The sequence below is a fragment of the Gekko japonicus genome, unplaced genomic scaffold (assembly GCF_001447785.1).
Source record: "Gekko japonicus isolate JY-2015 unplaced genomic scaffold, Gekko_japonicus_V1.1 scaffold2681, whole genome shotgun sequence".
NCBI classification, from domain to species: Eukaryota; Metazoa; Chordata; class Lepidosauria; order Squamata; family Gekkonidae; genus Gekko; species Gekko japonicus.
The window spans coordinates 113,058-130,167 of NW_015170971.1; the positions used below are offsets into that span (position 1 = coordinate 113,058).

At 50.2% G+C, this 17,110-nt stretch overlaps 3 protein-coding genes across 3 annotated transcripts in view; 1 reads left to right on the top strand and 2 right to left on the bottom strand.

The window, feature by feature from the left end:
• The window catches only part of PDAP1 (PDGFA associated protein 1), a 17,413-nt gene extending 16,715 nt beyond the window's left edge, over positions 1-698 (bottom strand). Inside the window, exon 1 of the mRNA XM_015418951.1 lies at positions 531-698. Coding sequence (XP_015274437.1) covers positions 531-543 — 13 coding nt within the window. The 5' untranslated portion in view covers positions 544-698. The remainder of the gene's footprint in view (positions 1-530) is intronic.
• Positions 699-1,189: 491 nt separating this feature from the next.
• BUD31 (BUD31 homolog) lies at positions 1,190-9,557 on the top strand. Its single transcript, XM_015418953.1, has 6 exons — positions 1,190-1,203; positions 3,596-3,643; positions 4,420-4,535; positions 6,467-6,589; positions 7,795-7,961; positions 9,298-9,557. The coding sequence occupies exons 3-6, from the start codon at positions 4,442-4,444 to the stop codon at positions 9,346-9,348; spliced, it is 435 nt and encodes a 144-aa protein (XP_015274439.1). The 5' UTR covers positions 1,190-1,203; positions 3,596-3,643; positions 4,420-4,441; the 3' UTR covers positions 9,349-9,557.
• Positions 9,558-11,206: 1,649 nt separating this feature from the next.
• The window catches only part of PTCD1 (pentatricopeptide repeat domain 1), a 17,684-nt gene continuing 11,780 nt past the window's right edge, over positions 11,207-17,110 (bottom strand). Inside the window, exons 6-9 of the mRNA XM_015418947.1 lie at positions 15,955-16,134; positions 15,198-15,311; positions 13,917-14,099; positions 11,207-11,522 (exon numbers count right to left, since the gene is read on the bottom strand). Coding sequence (XP_015274433.1) covers positions 11,364-11,522; positions 13,917-14,099; positions 15,198-15,311; positions 15,955-16,134 — 636 coding nt within the window. The 3' untranslated portion in view covers positions 11,207-11,363. The remainder of the gene's footprint in view (positions 11,523-13,916; positions 14,100-15,197; positions 15,312-15,954; positions 16,135-17,110) is intronic.

Genomic DNA, 17,110 nt, shown 5'->3' on the forward strand with positions numbered 1-17,110 from the left:
GCGCTCAACCACTCTGTCAGTCAGGCAGTTTCTCCTGATATTTAGCCGGTATCGACTCCCTTGTCACTTCCACCCATGAGCAATGTCCCCTCTAAGCTGTAGAGTCCTGTGAGCAAAAATTCTACTTTGTGAGCTACCGGCATTAAAGTTGTGAGCAGGTGATTTGGCTACTGCATACATTCGTTTGCTCTGGTGCCCCATCCTTCCCGAGCGGAGACAAAAATGTGTGAGCCGGAGGCTAAAAAAAACTGTGAGCTGGCTCACACTGACTCAGCTTCGAGGGAACACTGCCCATGAGATCTAGAATTTCCGCTCACAGGACTCCAGACCTCAGGAGGGAGCACGGGCTGTCTGGGCGGGAGATCTCCAGCCACCAGCTGGAGGTTGGCAACCCGAAGGAGAATACAGCCCGCGGAACTCCCCGCCACGAGACGGTGCCACCCCCCCCCGGGCTTGCCTCCCCCACCGCCCCACGCCCAGCAGCTAGGCCTCGACCCGCCGCTCTCCGCGCCCGGCCCTTCCTCACCCACCTCCTTTGGGCATGGCGAAGGCGAGGACGGCGGTCGCGGCTCCAGCAGCGGCGAGTCAATCTGCCTCTCGCCCCGCCCGCGCCTCGCTTCCACACCAGCCAGGAGGCGACCCGGAAGCGGAAGCCGCCGCCGCCGCCAGCCGCCGCTGTGTACGCTCCCTCTCCTCTTCCCGCCGGCCCCTCCCAGCCCAAGGGCGCGCACGCGCGCTACGTCGCGGACCCCTGAGGACCGGGCCCGGGGCTGTCTTCAGTGCTGCCTGATTTTTTTTGAAAAAATGTCACCGCCGATTCGACACCGTTCGCGTCATTTTGAGGCGCCTGGTTCTCTCTAGGGGAGGCAGAACGTTTTTAAAATTTTTATGTCGGAGAAGGAGTGGAGGGTTGCCTTTCCATTAAACAGTAAGGCATTGGGAAAGACGGAGCTACCGGCTTGAGAGGGCCCTGAGAGCGACGGGTGGTGGTGGAAGGAACTCGGGCCTCGCTGGACTCTCGGGTGACGTCACTGTGTTGCGACGGAAGGCCGCGAAGAGACGGAAGAGAAGGAGCGAGAGAAAGAAAGACAAGGGAACGGGGGTCTTAAAGGCGGCGGAGCTTCTCCCCGGAGGGTGTTTTTTGACGGCGGCCGGAGTCCCTGCGAGGGGGAGAGTCCCCGAGAGCGTCGAGCGTCGTTAGAGGTTTGCTTTTTGTCGCTGCCGCCTCTTTGGCATTGCTTGTGCCGGAGACACGGCAGGAAGAAGTTCAACCGGTGAAGAGGTCCTCGGTCGCAGCGACGGGGCCTCGCCTGTGGCGCTCCTGCCTGTCTTCTAGCCGCCGTGGAGCGTCAAAAGGGGGTGGCGGCGGGCGGGCGGTTTGGGAACACCTTCCAGGAGGAGATCTGCCATCGCTCCCGGTTCTGTGGCCTGGTTGATTGCCTGGAACCTTGGATCTCCTCTAGTGCCGCATTGCCTCCTGTTTTAACTATTTATTGCTAAATTGCTTTGGTGGTTTTGTATTCCCCATTGTTGTCGACTGCCCTGAACAGTGTTCCCTCTAAACCGAGTTAGTGTGAGCCAGCTCACAGCTTTTTAGCCTCACGCGACTCCACAGCTTAGAGGGAACATTGCCTGCCATCGCTCCTGGTTCTGTGGCCTGGTTGTTGGCCTGGAACCTTAGATCTCCTCTAGTGCCGTATTGCCTACTGTTTTAACTATTTATTGCTAAATTACTTTGGGGGTTTTGTATTCCCCATTGTTGTCGACTGCCCTGAGCCCACTTGCAGGATACAAATTGAAACTAAGAAACGGTTTTGCCCTGGTAAAGGTAAAGGTCTCCCTTGCTCGAAGCCAGTTGAGTCCAACTCTAGCGTTGCCGTGCTCATCTCTGTTTCAAAGCCGAAGAGCCAGCGCTGTCCAAAGACGTTTCCATGGTCATGTGGCCGGCATGACTAAAGACCAAGGCGCACAGAACGCTGGTCCCTTCCCACCAAAGTGGTACCTATTTATCTCCTTGCAATGTCTTGCTTTCGAACTGCTAGGTTGGCAGGAGCTGGAACTAGAGACGGGAGCTCACTCCGTCATGCGGCACACTCGGGTCTCGAACTGCTGAACTACTGACCTTCCACAGCCTGCAGTTCAGCGTCTTAACCACTTGAGCCACTGCAGCTCCATATTAGTGTGGCTAATTGCCCTGGTAGATAAAGCCAGTCCTTGAGAGGGGATGCTTATTTTAAGACATTTGATGGGAAGAACTGGGGTTAGCTGTTTCTAAGGGGGAAGGAAAACCCGTGATAGGCCCCGGTCACACGGCAAAGTTGCCACGGGAGAGGCACGGAAGGTGGGCGGATTATCCGGGTGCGATCACACCCCAACATCTGGGAAGTGGAGCACACCCGTGGCTTACCGCCGACAATGCGCGTTAAAAAACTAGTACCTCCAAGGTACTAGTAAACGTTTGCCATGGACTGTCTCCAGACGCCCGTGGTGTGATCGCGCCGGTGCGCGGCATTCCCCTCCAGTCCCTCGTTTACCCTCCGGCGCTGAGGGAAGGACCCGTGGTGTGCCGCTGGTGCATCTGATCGCGTAATCGCAGATCAAACTGCGCCGGGGCAATTAGCCACGCCTCCCCCCCCCACGATATCCGGCCCGTGTGACCGGGGCCATAGATTAGCTGAGCTGATACTGAGCACATTGAAAGCTAGTGGGTTCCACCAGTATCCTTTAATTCCGTGATGAAAGGAAACAGGATGCGATAGTGTAGACAAAGGGGAATGTAATGCATAATTAGCAAAGTCGATGTATTGTATCTTATATAACGCTCCACCTTTTTATCCAGTGGAGGCCCACTGCAGCTTGCTTCATTTTCCTCCAATGAATCACAGCAACCCTGCAAGGAAGGCTAGGGTGAGAGTGCATGGGCCAAGGTCACCTAGCGAGCTTCCATGACAAAGCTGTGGATTCAAACATGGGCCCTCCAAATCCTAGTTGCACTCCAGCCTCTAAAGCACACTGGCTGCTTGTGCTCTAATACCTTCCCTCTTAGTCTATCCATTGGGCAAATTTAGAGTAAAACAAGGATGAAGAAACAAATTGGTGTAGGTGGAAATAGAATCTTTGTTCAAAAGATTGCTTCCCCCTGCACCAATTTGTGTCTTTATCTTCATTTTGCTTTGGTGCACTCCTTTTTTTAAAAAAAAATTATTTTACTATAAAAAACTACAGTACAAAATGGCGACTTTGTCAACGATTACACAGTGAATAGTAGCATAAAAAGTCAATATAAAAAAAGTCTCACTTAGGAAATCTAGACTAACCAAATACCAGTAACTTGTATTTGGCTTTAGATATAGTTTCCCAATCAAAGGTATCAATGTCTATTTTATCTAAGGGTACCAGATATTTAAAGGGTTGGAAAAGGCACACTCATTTTGGTTATTGGAGTGATAAACTGAGAAATTGTCCAGCATGAATAGATCCCATACTTTATACCACCACTGAGTTATATTTGGCACCTTAGTATCTTTCCAATACTTTGCAATTAGAATTTTAGCCGCTGTAGAAAGAACACTGATTCATTTTTTAACTTTTTCAGGAGGATCGTCACAGGGCCACAGACTGAGAAGAACAGCTGGTGAAAAAGGTAAATTTTAATTCATTAATTTGTGAATGCAGTCTGTTACTTGATGCCAAAAGCTTTGAATAACTTTGCAGGACCACCAGTTATGGAAGTAAGTTGCTTTAGATCCGCACTGTTTCCAGCACTGCGGCGACATGGTGGGTATCAAGTGCGCTAGTTTAGTTGGTGTTAAGTACCATCTCAACAGGACCTTCATGTTTGTCTCTATAATGTGTAAGGATTTTGATGATGAGTTCCGATTTTGCCAGATACCATTCCATTGATCCTCGGAAATTTGGCACTGAAGGTCTCTTGACCAAGCTTCTTGATAATTCAGATTGATGTTGTGATGGTTGTTATTTAAAATTTTATAAATTTTTGATATTAGATTGTGCACTCCCTTTTTCTTCACAAATTTAGAGTAGCCAGATGCAAAGGAGGGGCTAGACTGAGACTCAGTGGTACAGCATTTAACACCCATGCAGAAAGTCACACCATTTTCCCTTCTGGCATCTGAAGTTAAAAGGATCCAGTAGTGGTGGCTGATGTGAAAGAGAGCTTGGAAAGCTCCTGCCGGGGACGGAACCTGGGACCTTCTGTATGCAAAGCAGATGCTCTTCCACTGAGCCAAAAGCGCCCCTGCCTGATTTTGCATCAGGTCATCCTAGGCAAATCTGACACCAGCCTACAATCCCATTTCCTTAGTTTTGGGAGACTGAAGATGAAGCACAGGCAGTCTACAGGTGTGCTTATTACTTTCAGGACGAATTAGGTAACTGTTGTGATTTTTCTTTGCCTAGGCCGTTCCTTTTTCCTCTTGAGATGCCCAAGGTGAAAAGGAGCAGAAAACCTCCACCGGACGGTTGGGAATTGATTGAACCAACCTTAGATGAGCTGGACCAGAAGATGAGAGAAGGTGAGGGCTGAAGCCAAGGACTAGGTTGGTGGTGAGAATTCACACTGCCTAATAAAGTAGGGCTGTCGAGGTTTGAACCCTGGGCTCTTTGGGATGACTTTACCTGAAACCATTGCTGTGGTAGGGCTCCATAATTCAGTGGTAGAGTAAATGCTTGGCATGTCAGAAGTCCCACGTTGAATTCTTGGCATTCCTAATGAAAAGCATCTGAGCCAGTTTGGTGTAGTGGTTAAGTGTGCGGACTCTAATCTGGGAGAACCGGGTTTGATTTCCCCACTCCTCCACTTGCACCTGCTGGATGACCTTGGGCAAACCGTAGTTCTGATAAGAGCTGTCCTTGAAAAAGAGCAGTTTCTATCAAGAGCTCTCTCAGCCCCACCTACCTCCCAGGGTAGTTGTGGGGAGGGGGAGGGAAAGGAGTCTGTAAGCCGCTCTGAGACTCTGAGTGAAGGGCAGGGTATAAATCCAATCTCTTCTTCTTCTTCTCTCTGCCGCCTTTGGTTCTACCTCCTCCTTCCCCCCCTTTCCGTTAACTCCTTTTCCCTTTGCCACTTTCCTCTTCTCCCCGACTGGCTCTCCTCCCCCAGGTCTCCAGCTTCTGCTTCTGGCCTGCCTCACCTTCCAGTAAAACACCATGTAAGGGTGCCAAAGTACTTCCAGCTGTCATTTTGCGTTGCCTAGACAACGGCAGTGGGGATCTCGCACAGAAGTCTCATGAGATCTTGATGCTCTTTGTACTTTGTTATTCACTGCTTTTCTGTGACTCCGAGGGTTCCCCCTGGGAAGACCTGACTGGCCTTCCCTGGTGGATCTTTTTTGACATGCACAGAGATGTAGGACAAGGGGAAAAGAATGTGATTTCTGAATGTGATTTCTGACACTCTCTCCTATATATAAACAGCTGTCACTGTGCCTTCGAAAGTTTAATCATAATAGATCCAGATCTTGGTATGTAACCTAGAACATTTGGATTAGAGAGACATAGTAGAGCCAGTTTGGTGCAGTGGTTAAGTGTGCGGACTCTAATCTGGGAGAACCGGGTTTGATTCCCCACTCCTCCACTTGCACCTGCTGATGTGACCTTGGGTCAGTCACAAGCTCTGGCACAGCTGTCCTTGAAAAAGAGCAGTGTGTGTCAGAGTTCTCTCAGCCCCACCCACCTCACAGGGTGTCTGTTGTGGGGAGGGGAAGGGAAAGGAGTTTGTAAGCCGCTCTGAGACTCCCAAGTGAAGGGCGGGGTATAAGTCCAATCTCTTCTTCTTCTATATAATTGTATTTTTCTGTATAAGAAGCTATATTAAGCAAAAATATGACTAGAAGCCTCTGTAGATGGAATTAGGATGTGATAGAATGGAATGCTGTTTAGGAGTTGCAAGGATGCCAAGAGCTCAGGGTAACGTGAATCACAGCCCTTATCAGCTAGCTTTCCGTAAGCGAGGCCAGAGGGGGTCCCAGTGTTCTCTAATGTTTCCCATTGTTCTGAAGACTAGATAAACAAATGCAATCACTGACATACATGACCAGTAACAGGAGAGACCATATAGTAAGGCTTAGAGTCAAATGATGCTTTTATGATGTTAACTTCTTGGTACCAATTAAAGGTTCTTGAATGTGTAAATTATATGTGATGTCACTTGGGGTATAAGACCCTCTGTCCTTCCTGGTTAAGGCAGGCTACAGCTTGGTGTCGCTGGGGGCCTAAAGGTACTCAGCCCTCGTATCTCCTGTTTCAGTTGCAATAAACAGATTTTCATCTAACTCATTGGACTCCGACTGTGTGATTCCAGTTCGGCCAAGGGGTCACACTGGGCACAGATTTGTGCATCAGAACCCATACTTGGCTATTAGGTATGATATGGAATAAGAGACATGGGATGGAGATGGCTTTTTTGGGGGAAATAACACCTTTCCTTTTCTTTCTTCATGGGCAGCTGAGACAGAGCCACACGAAGGGAAGAGGAAAGTGGAATCCCTCTGGCCCATTTTCAGAATCCATCACCAGAAAACACGTTACATCTTCGATCTCTTTTACAAGAGAAAAGCCATTAGTAGAGGTAAGCCAGTCATCTTGGTTTTCTTCCTTGTGAAGAGCACTTTTGTTCTGGGATGGGAAATCAAGTTGGTGCACATTTCGGTGAAGGAAAAATAAATGAGTGCTCCTCTTTCTCAAGAATGCAGTTGGTGCATGTTTTGGTGAAGGAAAAATGAAGGGGTGCTAATTCTGACTGTGGATGGATATATGTATTTAAACCAGGGGTGTCAAACGTGTGGCCCAGGGGCCGGATCAGGCCCCCGAAGGACTTCTATAAGGCCCACAGTGGAACTGGCTGTCTTCTGCTTCTTCTTCCAGTTCTGCTGCTGCTGCGTCGTCATAGGTTTGCAGCTTACAGATACACACCTGAACAGCATACGCAAGATTGCAACAGCACAGGACATTTTGATGCAATAATTCAGAGCAAGAGGTGTCAGTTATCCGACACTGTTAAATAAACAAAATATTGCAAGAGTGCTGATGTTTTCAGCATGTTTTTATTTTAAGTAAAAAAAACCCACCCTTTGAGTTTGTCCTTTATAAAGTTTATATCTCTGCTACCTGGCATGACATTCCATGACACACATGGCCCGGCCCAACAAGGTCTCATTTATGTCAGATCCGGCCCTCATTACAAATGAGGTCGACACCCCTGATTTAATCTATTTAGATGTCACCTCGTGGCTCACAAGGAGAGGGAAATTATGGTGCAACAAGATCTTGCCTTAAAAAATGGTAAATTAAGACTGACATGGATTCTTCCTGCTCCTTTGTTACTGCTGCCCTTTAAAAACTCTGCAGAGGCCAGAAAGGAAATCGACTCCTTCCCTGGTGTGCTGCCTGGCAACTGGATATTTTCATCCCCTGCAGATGACGCAGTTTTTCATCCAGGCATCTGAAGAGTCTGTTGCTCCTGATAGGTGGTTTGGGGGTGGGGGTGGTCGTGGCGGTATAAAATTCACACCCCCACCAATGTTTCCTCTAAGCTGTGGAGTCATGTGAGCAAAAATTCTGCTTTGTGAGCTACCGGCATCAAAGTTCTGAGCGAGCGATTTGGCTACTGCATAAATTAGTTTGCTCTGGAGCCCTCCTTCCTGAGCGAAGACAAGAATGTGTGAGCCGGAGGCTAAACAACCGTGAGCTGGCTCACACTAACTCAGCTTAGAGGAAACAGTGACCCCCCCCACCGAGCACAATATTGATGTGTCTCCTTTCTCCACCCTGCAGAACTGTACGAGTACTGCATCAAAGAAGGATACGCTGACAAAAACCTGATTGCAAAGTGGAAGAAACAGGGCTACGAAAACCTCTGCTGCCTGCGCTGCATCCAGACGCGGGACACCAACTTCGGCACGAACTGCATCTGCCGGGTTCCCAAAAGCAAGCTGGAAGTGGTGAGGACGCAAAGCAGCCCCTCTCCTTGAGTGTCGCGATTCTTTCTGCCCTGGAGCTCCCTGCCGCTCCCCTCCCGAGCTTCAATCCGCACCTAATTTGTCCTCCAGGACAGGCTGACCAGAGTAGGTTTGTCATTGACCAGCACACCACGCCAGGGTGGTTTTGAAGAGCTCAGACTTGTCTCTGATCTTCCAAATTAGGAAACAGGTCTAGGGACCAAGCAATGCTCCCTCGGAGCCGCGGAGTCTCGTGAGCAAAAATTCTATTTGTCTCTGATGTTCCAAATTAGGAAACAGGTCTAGGAACCATGCAGTGCTCCCTCGGAGCTGTGGAGTCTCGTGAGCAAAAATTCTACTTTGTGAGCTACTGACATTAAAGTTGTGAGCAAGCGGTTTGGCTCCTGCGTAAATTAGTGTGCTCTGGAGCCATCCCTCCTGAGCTAAGGCAACAAGGTGTGAGCTGGAGTCTTAAAAACTGTGAGCTAGCTCACACTAACTCAGCTTAGAGGGAACACTGCTGGCACCCACTAGCTTTCAATGTGCTCAGTATCAGCTCAGCTAATCTATGGCCCCGGTCACACGGGCCGGATATCGTGTGGGTGGGGGGGGAGGGGTGGGTACGTTCCCGGGCGGCGATCAGACGTGCCGGCGGCACGCCACGGGTCCTTCTACTTTGTGAGCTACTGGCATTAAAGCTGTGAGCCAGCCATTTGGCTGCTGCATAAATCAGTTTGCTCTGGAGCCCATCCTTCCTGAGCTAAGACAAAAATCTGTGAGCCGGAGGCTAAAAAACTGAGCTAGCTCACACTAACTCAGCTTAGAGGGAACACTGGTACGAAGGGCTTCTCCCTTTTTAAAAAGCTAGTAGACTCATGCCAGAATATCAAAAACCTTTGGGAGAGTTTTTTCATAAGCTCCAGTGTGGATTGCCCTGTGAGATATAAAAATTCAATATGGGGTGGAGCTTTTAAGGCACGCGGTCACGCTTTCCAGCTTTTCCAGCCCTCTGCATTCTTGAGGAGGGTTTTAAACGGAAAGCAAGGATTATAAAGCACCTTCGCACGGCGTTCTTGGGGGAGGCGTATGCCATCAGCCACTGAGAGAGGAAACAACTTAGTTCTACACAGTAAGCATTTTTGGCTGCTGTCGCTCGGTAACAAGCGGAGATGTTCCCGCACAGGTCAGCAAGAAACCAGACCTCTGCGAATCCATTTCGGTTCCTTCCAAGGGGTGGTTTCTCCGGTCCAGCAAAGCCCCTCTGGCTCTCCTCCTCAGCCATTAGTTCCTCTGCACCTCTGACCCGGGGCTGATTTAACATGCCGGTTTCATTCCACAGGGAAGGATCATCGAATGCACGCACTGCGGATGCAGAGGCTGCTCCGGATGAAGCCTCTTCTCCAGTGATGCCCTCTCCCCGTTTGTGGGGCTGCTGACTCTGCATCAGTGACTGTTCTTAAGAGCGCTACTTCGCCTTCCATAAACCCCGACGGTGAGCGGATCTTCTTAGACGCCGGATGACGCGGCCGTGACGTGCTAGTCCATTCTCTGTGATCATTTTATTTTAAAATAAAGCCTCGCCTACCGTACGTGTGTGGCCTCCCTGGGCCCCCGTTTCTTTGGTGATGTCTGCGTTGGTGACGTTAACGGAGCAAAACAAAAAGACGTGCATCTTTAGCCTGGAGATAAAAACAACCTGTTAAAGGCAGTGGGACCACAGTGGTAGGGCAGGGGTTGGTGGAGCCCAGCTGCTCGACCTTTCTTATCAAGCAAGCAGAGAAGTGGGGGGGGAAACAGGTAAGAGCAGAGGTGTCGAACTCACTTGTTACGAGGGCCGGATCTGACATAAATGTCTCTTTGTCGGGCCGGGCCATGTGTGCCATAAAACGCTATGCCAGGTACTGGAGACAGAAACTGTATAAAGGACAGCAGCTGGGAAGCTCTGAGTTGGTGCATCTTCACTACAAGGCCCCCTGGGGTGGGAGGGGGGTACAGAGGGAAACCCCCATAGGTGGACCAGAGAGGCAGGAGTGCAATGCTGGGCAGAGGCTCCCACGATGCTTGACTGCTGCAGACGAGGTTGATCTGCTGTGCTAAGGCCATAATGGAGTGGCTCTGCCCACTCCCCCCCCAACACTCCCTCCCTTGCATCAGTTGCTCGCAGGCCGCATAAGAGCCTTCGATGGGCTAAATCCGGCCCTCGGGCCTTATGTTTGACACCCCCATGTTAGAGTCCACCGAGATATTTTTTTACCCTGCAGAAAAGGTCACGGTAGATTGTTTTTTTTGCCCTGACCTGGATGCATCAGGCTAGTCAGATCTCAGAAGCTAAGTAGGGTCGGCCCTGATCAATGTTCCCTCTAAGCTGTGGAGTCTTGTGAGCAAAAATTCTACTTCGTGAGCTGCCGGCATTAAAGTTGTGAGCGAGCCATCTGGCTACTGCATAAATCAGTTTGCTCTGGAACAATGTTCCCTCTAAGCTGTGGAGTCTTGTGAGCAAAAATTCTACTTTCTGAGCTGCTGGCATTAAAGTTGTGAGCAAATTATTCGGCTACTGCATAAATTGGTTTGCTCTGGGGCCATTCTTCCTGAGCTAAGACAAGAATCCATGAGCTGGAGGCTAAAAACCTGTGAGCTAGCTCACACTAACTCATCTTAGAGGGAACACTGCTCTGGAACCATCCTTCCTGAGCTAAGACAAAAATGTGTGAGCCAGAGGCTAAAAAACTGTGAGCTAGCTAACTTTAACTCAGCTTAGAGGGAACACTGGCCCTAATTAGTATTTGGATGGGAGACCTCCAAGGAAGTCCTGGGTGGATATGTAGAGGTGGGGAATGGCAGACCACCTCTGTTCCCCTCTTGCCTTGAAAACTCTATGGGGTCACTACGAATCAGCTGTGATTACAGCCAGTGTCCCCTTTCCGCCGCCGCCAGAGATCTTTTGGGAAGAGCTCATTACCTATATTCCATTACGACTGCATCACCGTAGGGCTATCCTAAGCAGAGTTGCCCAATCTAAGCCCACTGGTTTCAGTAGCTGTAGAAGGGTGTAACAGTTTTAGGACTGCATTGCAAATAACACACTTGAATGAAACACACAGTATCATTTGCCACAACCCCACTGCCATGTATCTGCTGCTGCTATACAACAAAGCGCCTCAAATGCGGCAGGAGTCTCTAAAGGAATTCAACGTTTTCTTAAAAGCCATCTGTATTGCCAAGAAGGAAGTCTCGCTTTTCTTCTCGGAGTTTTATTTACATGCTTTTACGGATACCGACTTTTACAACGTCAAGGACGTGATAAATGCCGCAAAAGGGTGACGGGAATGGCACATAACGCTCCATAGCAATGGTGGCGAGGCACAGGCAAGCGGCTGCTTCCTGGTACCTTTCCCGCTGTGTGGTTTATTCCTCTCTGGTGCTAGCTTCTTTTTGAGACTGTTTACCCGATCGGTATTTGGCCCATGGGTGGGGCTCTTCCTGTGCAGCCATCCACTTCAGCCAGCGGAAGTAGTACTTTCTAAAGCCGTTGATTTTTTCCAGGTAGGGGTCTCTTTTCTTGTACTGCAAAAGGGGGGAAAAGCGAGAGGGTGATTAACTCTTCCCCGGAGGACAGCTTGTCCACACAAGACAGTAAAGGTGCAAGGAATACTCCTTCCCGGAAATGGTCAGAAATCCGGTAACCTTGTTTTAAAACACTCTGTTCTGTACGGGAAGGGGCGGATGGATTCTCTGGTGCTACAGACGACTTCCTACTGTGGGAAGGCCCAGTCGAGCCCTCTGCTCCCTGCCCCAGAAAAGACAAATGTACTTTGAACTGAAAATCCACCTGCAAATCTTTTGTGGGCAAGTACGCAGTAGGAAGGGGGGACGTCCCGACTGAGGGGAGATATGATTGAGGTTTAGAAGATTATGCATGGGATAGAGCAGGTAGAGAAAGACGTACTTTTCTCCCTTTCTCACAATACAAGGACTCGTGGGCACTCCATGAAATTGCTGAGCGGTCGGGTTAGAACGGATAACGAAGTTCTTCTTCACCCAAAGAGTGATTCACACATGGAATTCACGGCCACAGGAGGTGGTGGCGGCTACAAGCATGGACGGCTTCAAAAGGGAATTAGATAGGCATATGGAGCAGAGATCCATCGGTGGCTATTAGCCACAAGGTATAGATAGGGACTCTGGGGCAAGTGATGCTCTGTCTTCTTGGTGCTTGGAGGGGGGGTCAACAGTGGGAGGGCTTCTAATGTCCTGGCCCCACTGGTGGACCTCCTGATGGCACCTGGTATTTCTGGCCACTGTGTGACATAGTGTTGGACTGGATGGGCCTTTGGCCTGATCCAACATTGGCGTCTCTTATGTTCTTAATCAACGTTAAGACTGTTCAAAACATTTTACAGTCTCAGCCTGAAAGTTCTTTTAAAACTGAGCTAAAACGAGTGGGTTGAATACAATGCTACCTCTAAGCTGTGGAGTCTTGTGAGCAAAAATTCTACTTTGTGAGCTACTGGCATCAAAGTTGTGAGTGAGTGATTTGGCTACTGCATCAATCAGTTTACTCTGGAGCCATCCTTCCTGAGCTAGGACAAAAATGTGTGAGCTGGAGGCTAAAAAACTGTGGGCTTGCTCACACTAACTCAGCTTAGAGGGAACACTGGTTGAATAATCGATTTTGGATAATGATCAGGAATCTTTTCAGGGTTTTCCCTCCCCACTGCAGTCCCTTCTGACTGCCAGAAAGTTGATGCCCGGAGTTGTGGTACCCATGGGGGATGGGAGAGACTTGCCTTGGCAGGAGTATGTGTGCAAAGGATCCAAGGGTCTCAGTACACCATACATTGAACATGAGTCAGCAGTGTGATGCGGCAGCTAAAAAGGCAAATGCGATTTTGGGCTGCATCAGCAGAGGTATAGTGTACAGATCACATGAAGTGACGGTATGGTTTTACTCTGCTCTGGTTAGACCTCACCTAGAGTATTGTGTCCAGTTTTAGGCACCACAATTTAAGAATGATATAGACAAGCTGGAATTTGTCCAGAGGAGGGCAACGAAGATGGTGAGGGGTCTGGAGACCAAGTCCTATGAGGAAAGGTTGAAGGAGCTGGGCGTGTTTAGCCTGGAGAGGAGACGACTGAGAGGTGATACGATAACCATCTTTAAGTACATGGAGGGCTGTTATAGAGAGGATGGTGTGGAGTAGTTTTCTGTTGCCCGTGATGGTTGGACCAGAACCAACGTGTTGAAATTAAATCAAAGGAGTTTTCGGCTAAACATGAGGAAGAACTTCCTGACAGAGCGGTTCCTCAGTGGAACTGGCTTCTTTCGGAGGTGATGGGCTCTTCTTCTCTGGAGGTTTTCAAATAGAGGCTAGATGGCCATCTGTCAGCAATGCTGAATCCGTGAACTTAGGCAGATCACGAGAAGGGGGGGGGAGGAAGGGTTGCCTCAGTGCTTAGTTCTCGTGGCCCTTTCTGACACGCCCAGGGAAATGCTGATCACCCCTTTGGGGTCAGGAAGCCATTTTTATCCAGGCCAGTTTGGCTGGGGATCCTGGATGGTTTTTTGTCGTCTTCTGGGTGTGGAGCAGAGGTCACTGGGGTTGTGCGGGGGAGGCATTTGTGAATTCCCTGCCTTGTGCAGGGGGTTGGACTAGATGACCCTGGAGGTCCCTTCCAACTCTATGATTCTATGTGGACCTATCGGTACAATATTGGGGGCACACAGTGAGGATTAGAAGGGTGCTAAATAAAGGAGGATCACGGGGAAGTTCCATGACAATCTGCATGCATCCACTGAAGGACTGCTAGGTGCAATTCAACGGTTTTAACATAAGAACATATGCAGCCAATGTTGGATCAGGCCAAAGGCCCATCCAGTCCAACACTCTGTATCACACCGTGGCCAGAAATTCCACAGGGATTTTTTTTTAAAACCCAAACGCCACTACGGTATCTTACTTGGTCATAGTCCGGAGGATACTGAGCGGCGAACTCTAGCAACTGCAAGACATATTCATTTGGGGCCGTCTGCGTGTCGCTCATGTCCCGGAGGATTGCAATGAGGTATGCGTAGTCCAGTTTCTTCACAGCCGCTTGGATAAGCGCGCCGTAGATGTTGATGTTGGGGTTTATCCCGGATCGCTGAAAGACACAGACAAGAACGACGAGGCAAAAGGAAGTTGAAAGAACGGACAAATCTGGCCACGTAGCAATTCAGGTGCGGGTCGAGGGAAATAAAGAGACACCTCCAAGCGCCAAGGTTGTTGCCTAGTAGCACCTTAAAGCAAAGGCAAAGGTCTCCCTTGCTCGAAAGCCAGTCGAGTCCGACTCTAGGGTTGCGGTGCTCATCTCCGTTTCAAAGCCGAAGAGCCAGCGCTGTCCGAAGACGTTTCCGTGGTCATGTGGCCGGCATGACTAAACACCAAGGCGCACGGAACGCTGTTCCCTTCCCACCGAAGTGGTACCTATTTATCTACTTGCAATTTCTTGCTTTCGAGCTGCTAGGTTGGCAGGAGCTGGGGCCAAAGACAGGAGATCACTCCATCATGCGTAACTCGGGTCTCGAACTGCTGAACTACTGACCTTCCACAGCCTGCAGTTCAGCGTCTTTACCACTTGAGCCACCGCAGCTCCTAGTAGCACCTTAAAGACTAACAAAATCGGAGCCCTGACCTGAATAGCCCAGGCGAGCCCGATCTTGGAAGCTAAGCAGGTTCGACCCTGGCGAGTAATAGGAAGGGAGGCCTCCAAGGAATACCAGGGCTGGGAGGCAGAGGCAGGTAACGTCAAAGCCACCTCTCTGAAACGCCCAAACTCCACCAGGGTTTGCCAGACGTCGCCATGACTTCCAGGGATGCAAGCGCGCACACACACACACAAAAACCCACCAAAAAAAATATGACGTGACAAAATTGGTGGCAGGGTGTGAGCTTTTGTGAATCACTGCTGACTTCTTCAGATCCCGAAGTGAGCCACGTGACTCACGGAAGCGCCTCCCCTGCCGCCAGTTTTGTGACTCTTTAAGGTGCCGGTGGACTCTTTGCTCTTTTCTACTGCTACGGACAGACCAACATTGTTACTCGTCTTTCCCCACCCGTGAGTCTCGTGGGTCCCCCAACCGCGGGTCTTGTGGGTCCACACTTCTCTGTTTCTACTCTAAAACTCCTCAAAACTCATGGAAGCCAGCATCACTGAGTCGACCACACACCACTCTGACCCAAAAGCTACAGCTTCTTTCACCTTCATGTCGGAGAGTAACTGCACTCCGTCCTCCTTTTTGTGGCAGGCTATTGCCAGGTTGCAAAAAGTGTGCAGGTTCGGGGACAGTCCTTTCTTCACCAGGATGGGCAAAAACTGGCATGAAAGATCGGCTGGTGGAGAGTCTGGGCTGGTTCGAACCCCCTTATACAACATGCATATTGAGGAGGAGGAGGAGGAGAAGGGGGGGAGGAGGAGGGGGGAGGAATAATAATAATAATTTATACCCCACCCTTCACTCGGGAGTCTCAGAGCGGCTTACAACCTCCTTTCACTTCCCCTCCCCACGACAGACAACCCTGTGAGGCGGGTGGGACTGAGAGAACTCTGACACAAACTGCTCTTTCAGGAACAGCTGTGCCAGAGCTTGTGACTGAACCAAGGTCACACCAGCAGGTGCAACACAAGAGAGTTCTCTGCACAGACCACAGAGATCACAGGGACTTCTAGCGTGGTCGTTGGGGGCTGTGGTGGATTCCAGGAGCCACGCTGGCCCAGCAGCCTCTGTGCTGGAGCCTGAGAGCCGTGGTGGGCCTGGCAGTGGCTGCGGCAGAGCACGGGAGCAGTGGTGGGCATGGTGGCGGCTGCAGCAAAGCCCAGGAGCCCAGCTGAGTCTGGGGAGAAAGGGCTGGGGGTGGTGAGCCTCGTGGGTCCCCCACCCGCGGGTCTCGTGGGTCCCCCACCCGCGAGTCTCGTGGGTCCACACTTCTCTGTTCCTACTCTAAAACTCAAAACTCACGGAAGCCAACATCACTGAGTCTACCACACACCACTCTGACCCAAAAGCTACAGCTTCTTTCACCTTCATGTCGGAGAGTAACTGCACTCCGTCCTCCTTTTTGTGGCAGGCTATTGCCAGGTTGCAAAAAGTGTGCAGGTTCGGGGACAGTCCTTTCTTCACCAGGATGGGCAGCAGGCTCTGCAACAGACAAAGAGACATATCCATCGGGCTGAGTGCACTCTGTGCTGAACACGTCTGTATCAAAAGATTTTGCAATTAAACAGAACTGAGCAAACACGCATCCTTATTCTTAGCTCTGTGCTTTTTCTGCTTTGCACAATTTATTCTGGTTTTTTTCCATCTCTGGGGAAGAAGAAGAAGAGATTGGATTTATACCCTGCCCTTCACTACCCGAAGGAGTCCCAAAGTGGCTTACAATCTCCTTTCCCTTCCCCTCCCCACAACAGACACCCTGGGAGGTTGGTGGGGCTGAGAGAGCTCTTTCGAGGACTGCTCCTGAGAGAACAGGTCTGAAATGACTTGTAAGTGACCCAAGGTCACACCAGCATCTGCATGTGGAGGAGTGGGGAATCAAACCCGGTTCTCCCAGATTAGAGTCCGCCAGGAGCTATGCACCGCCCCGAAGCTGTACCCCAAAACTTTGTTCGGATATCCTTCTGGTTTCTGAGCTTTCAGTAGAAGGACTCGTGTTCCAGTACGTCTTGGCAGTCCTAAAGACTAGAAGCAGGGCTTTTTGTACAAAAAGCCCAGCAGGAACTCATTAGCATAACAGGCTACACCCAACAGCAGGAGACTAATTAGCATATTAGGCCACACCCCTGACAACGCAGATCTGTCCTCGCAGAGGAGGGAGAGCTTGTACCTGAATAAACCTTGGCCTTAAAGGTGCCACTGGACTGTTTTGGATTGCTAGCTATTGGGGGGAGGGGGACGTGCAGATCTGTCCTCGCAGAGGAGGGAGAGCTTGTACCTGAATAAACCTTGGCCTTAAAGGTGCCACTGGATTGTTTTGAATTGCTAGCTATTGGGGGGAGGGGGACGTGCAGATCTGTCCTCGCAGAGGAGGGAGAGCTTGTACCTGAATAAACCTTGGCCTTAAAGGTGCCACTGGACTGTTTTGGATTGCTAGCTATTGGGGGGGGGGGGACGTGGG

Coding starts and splice junctions, on each gene's coding strand:
- BUD31 (XM_015418953.1), top strand. CDS start 4,442: ATGCCCAAGGTGAAAAGGAGCAGAAAACCTCCACCGGACGGTTGGGAA. Junction 4,536..6,466: donor GGACCAGAAGATGAGAGAAG/GTGAGGGCTGAA, acceptor CTTCATGGGCAG/CTGAGACAGAGCCACACGAA. Junction 7,962..9,297: donor CCAAAAGCAAGCTGGAAGTG/GTGAGGACGCAA, acceptor TTCATTCCACAG/GGAAGGATCATCGAATGCAC.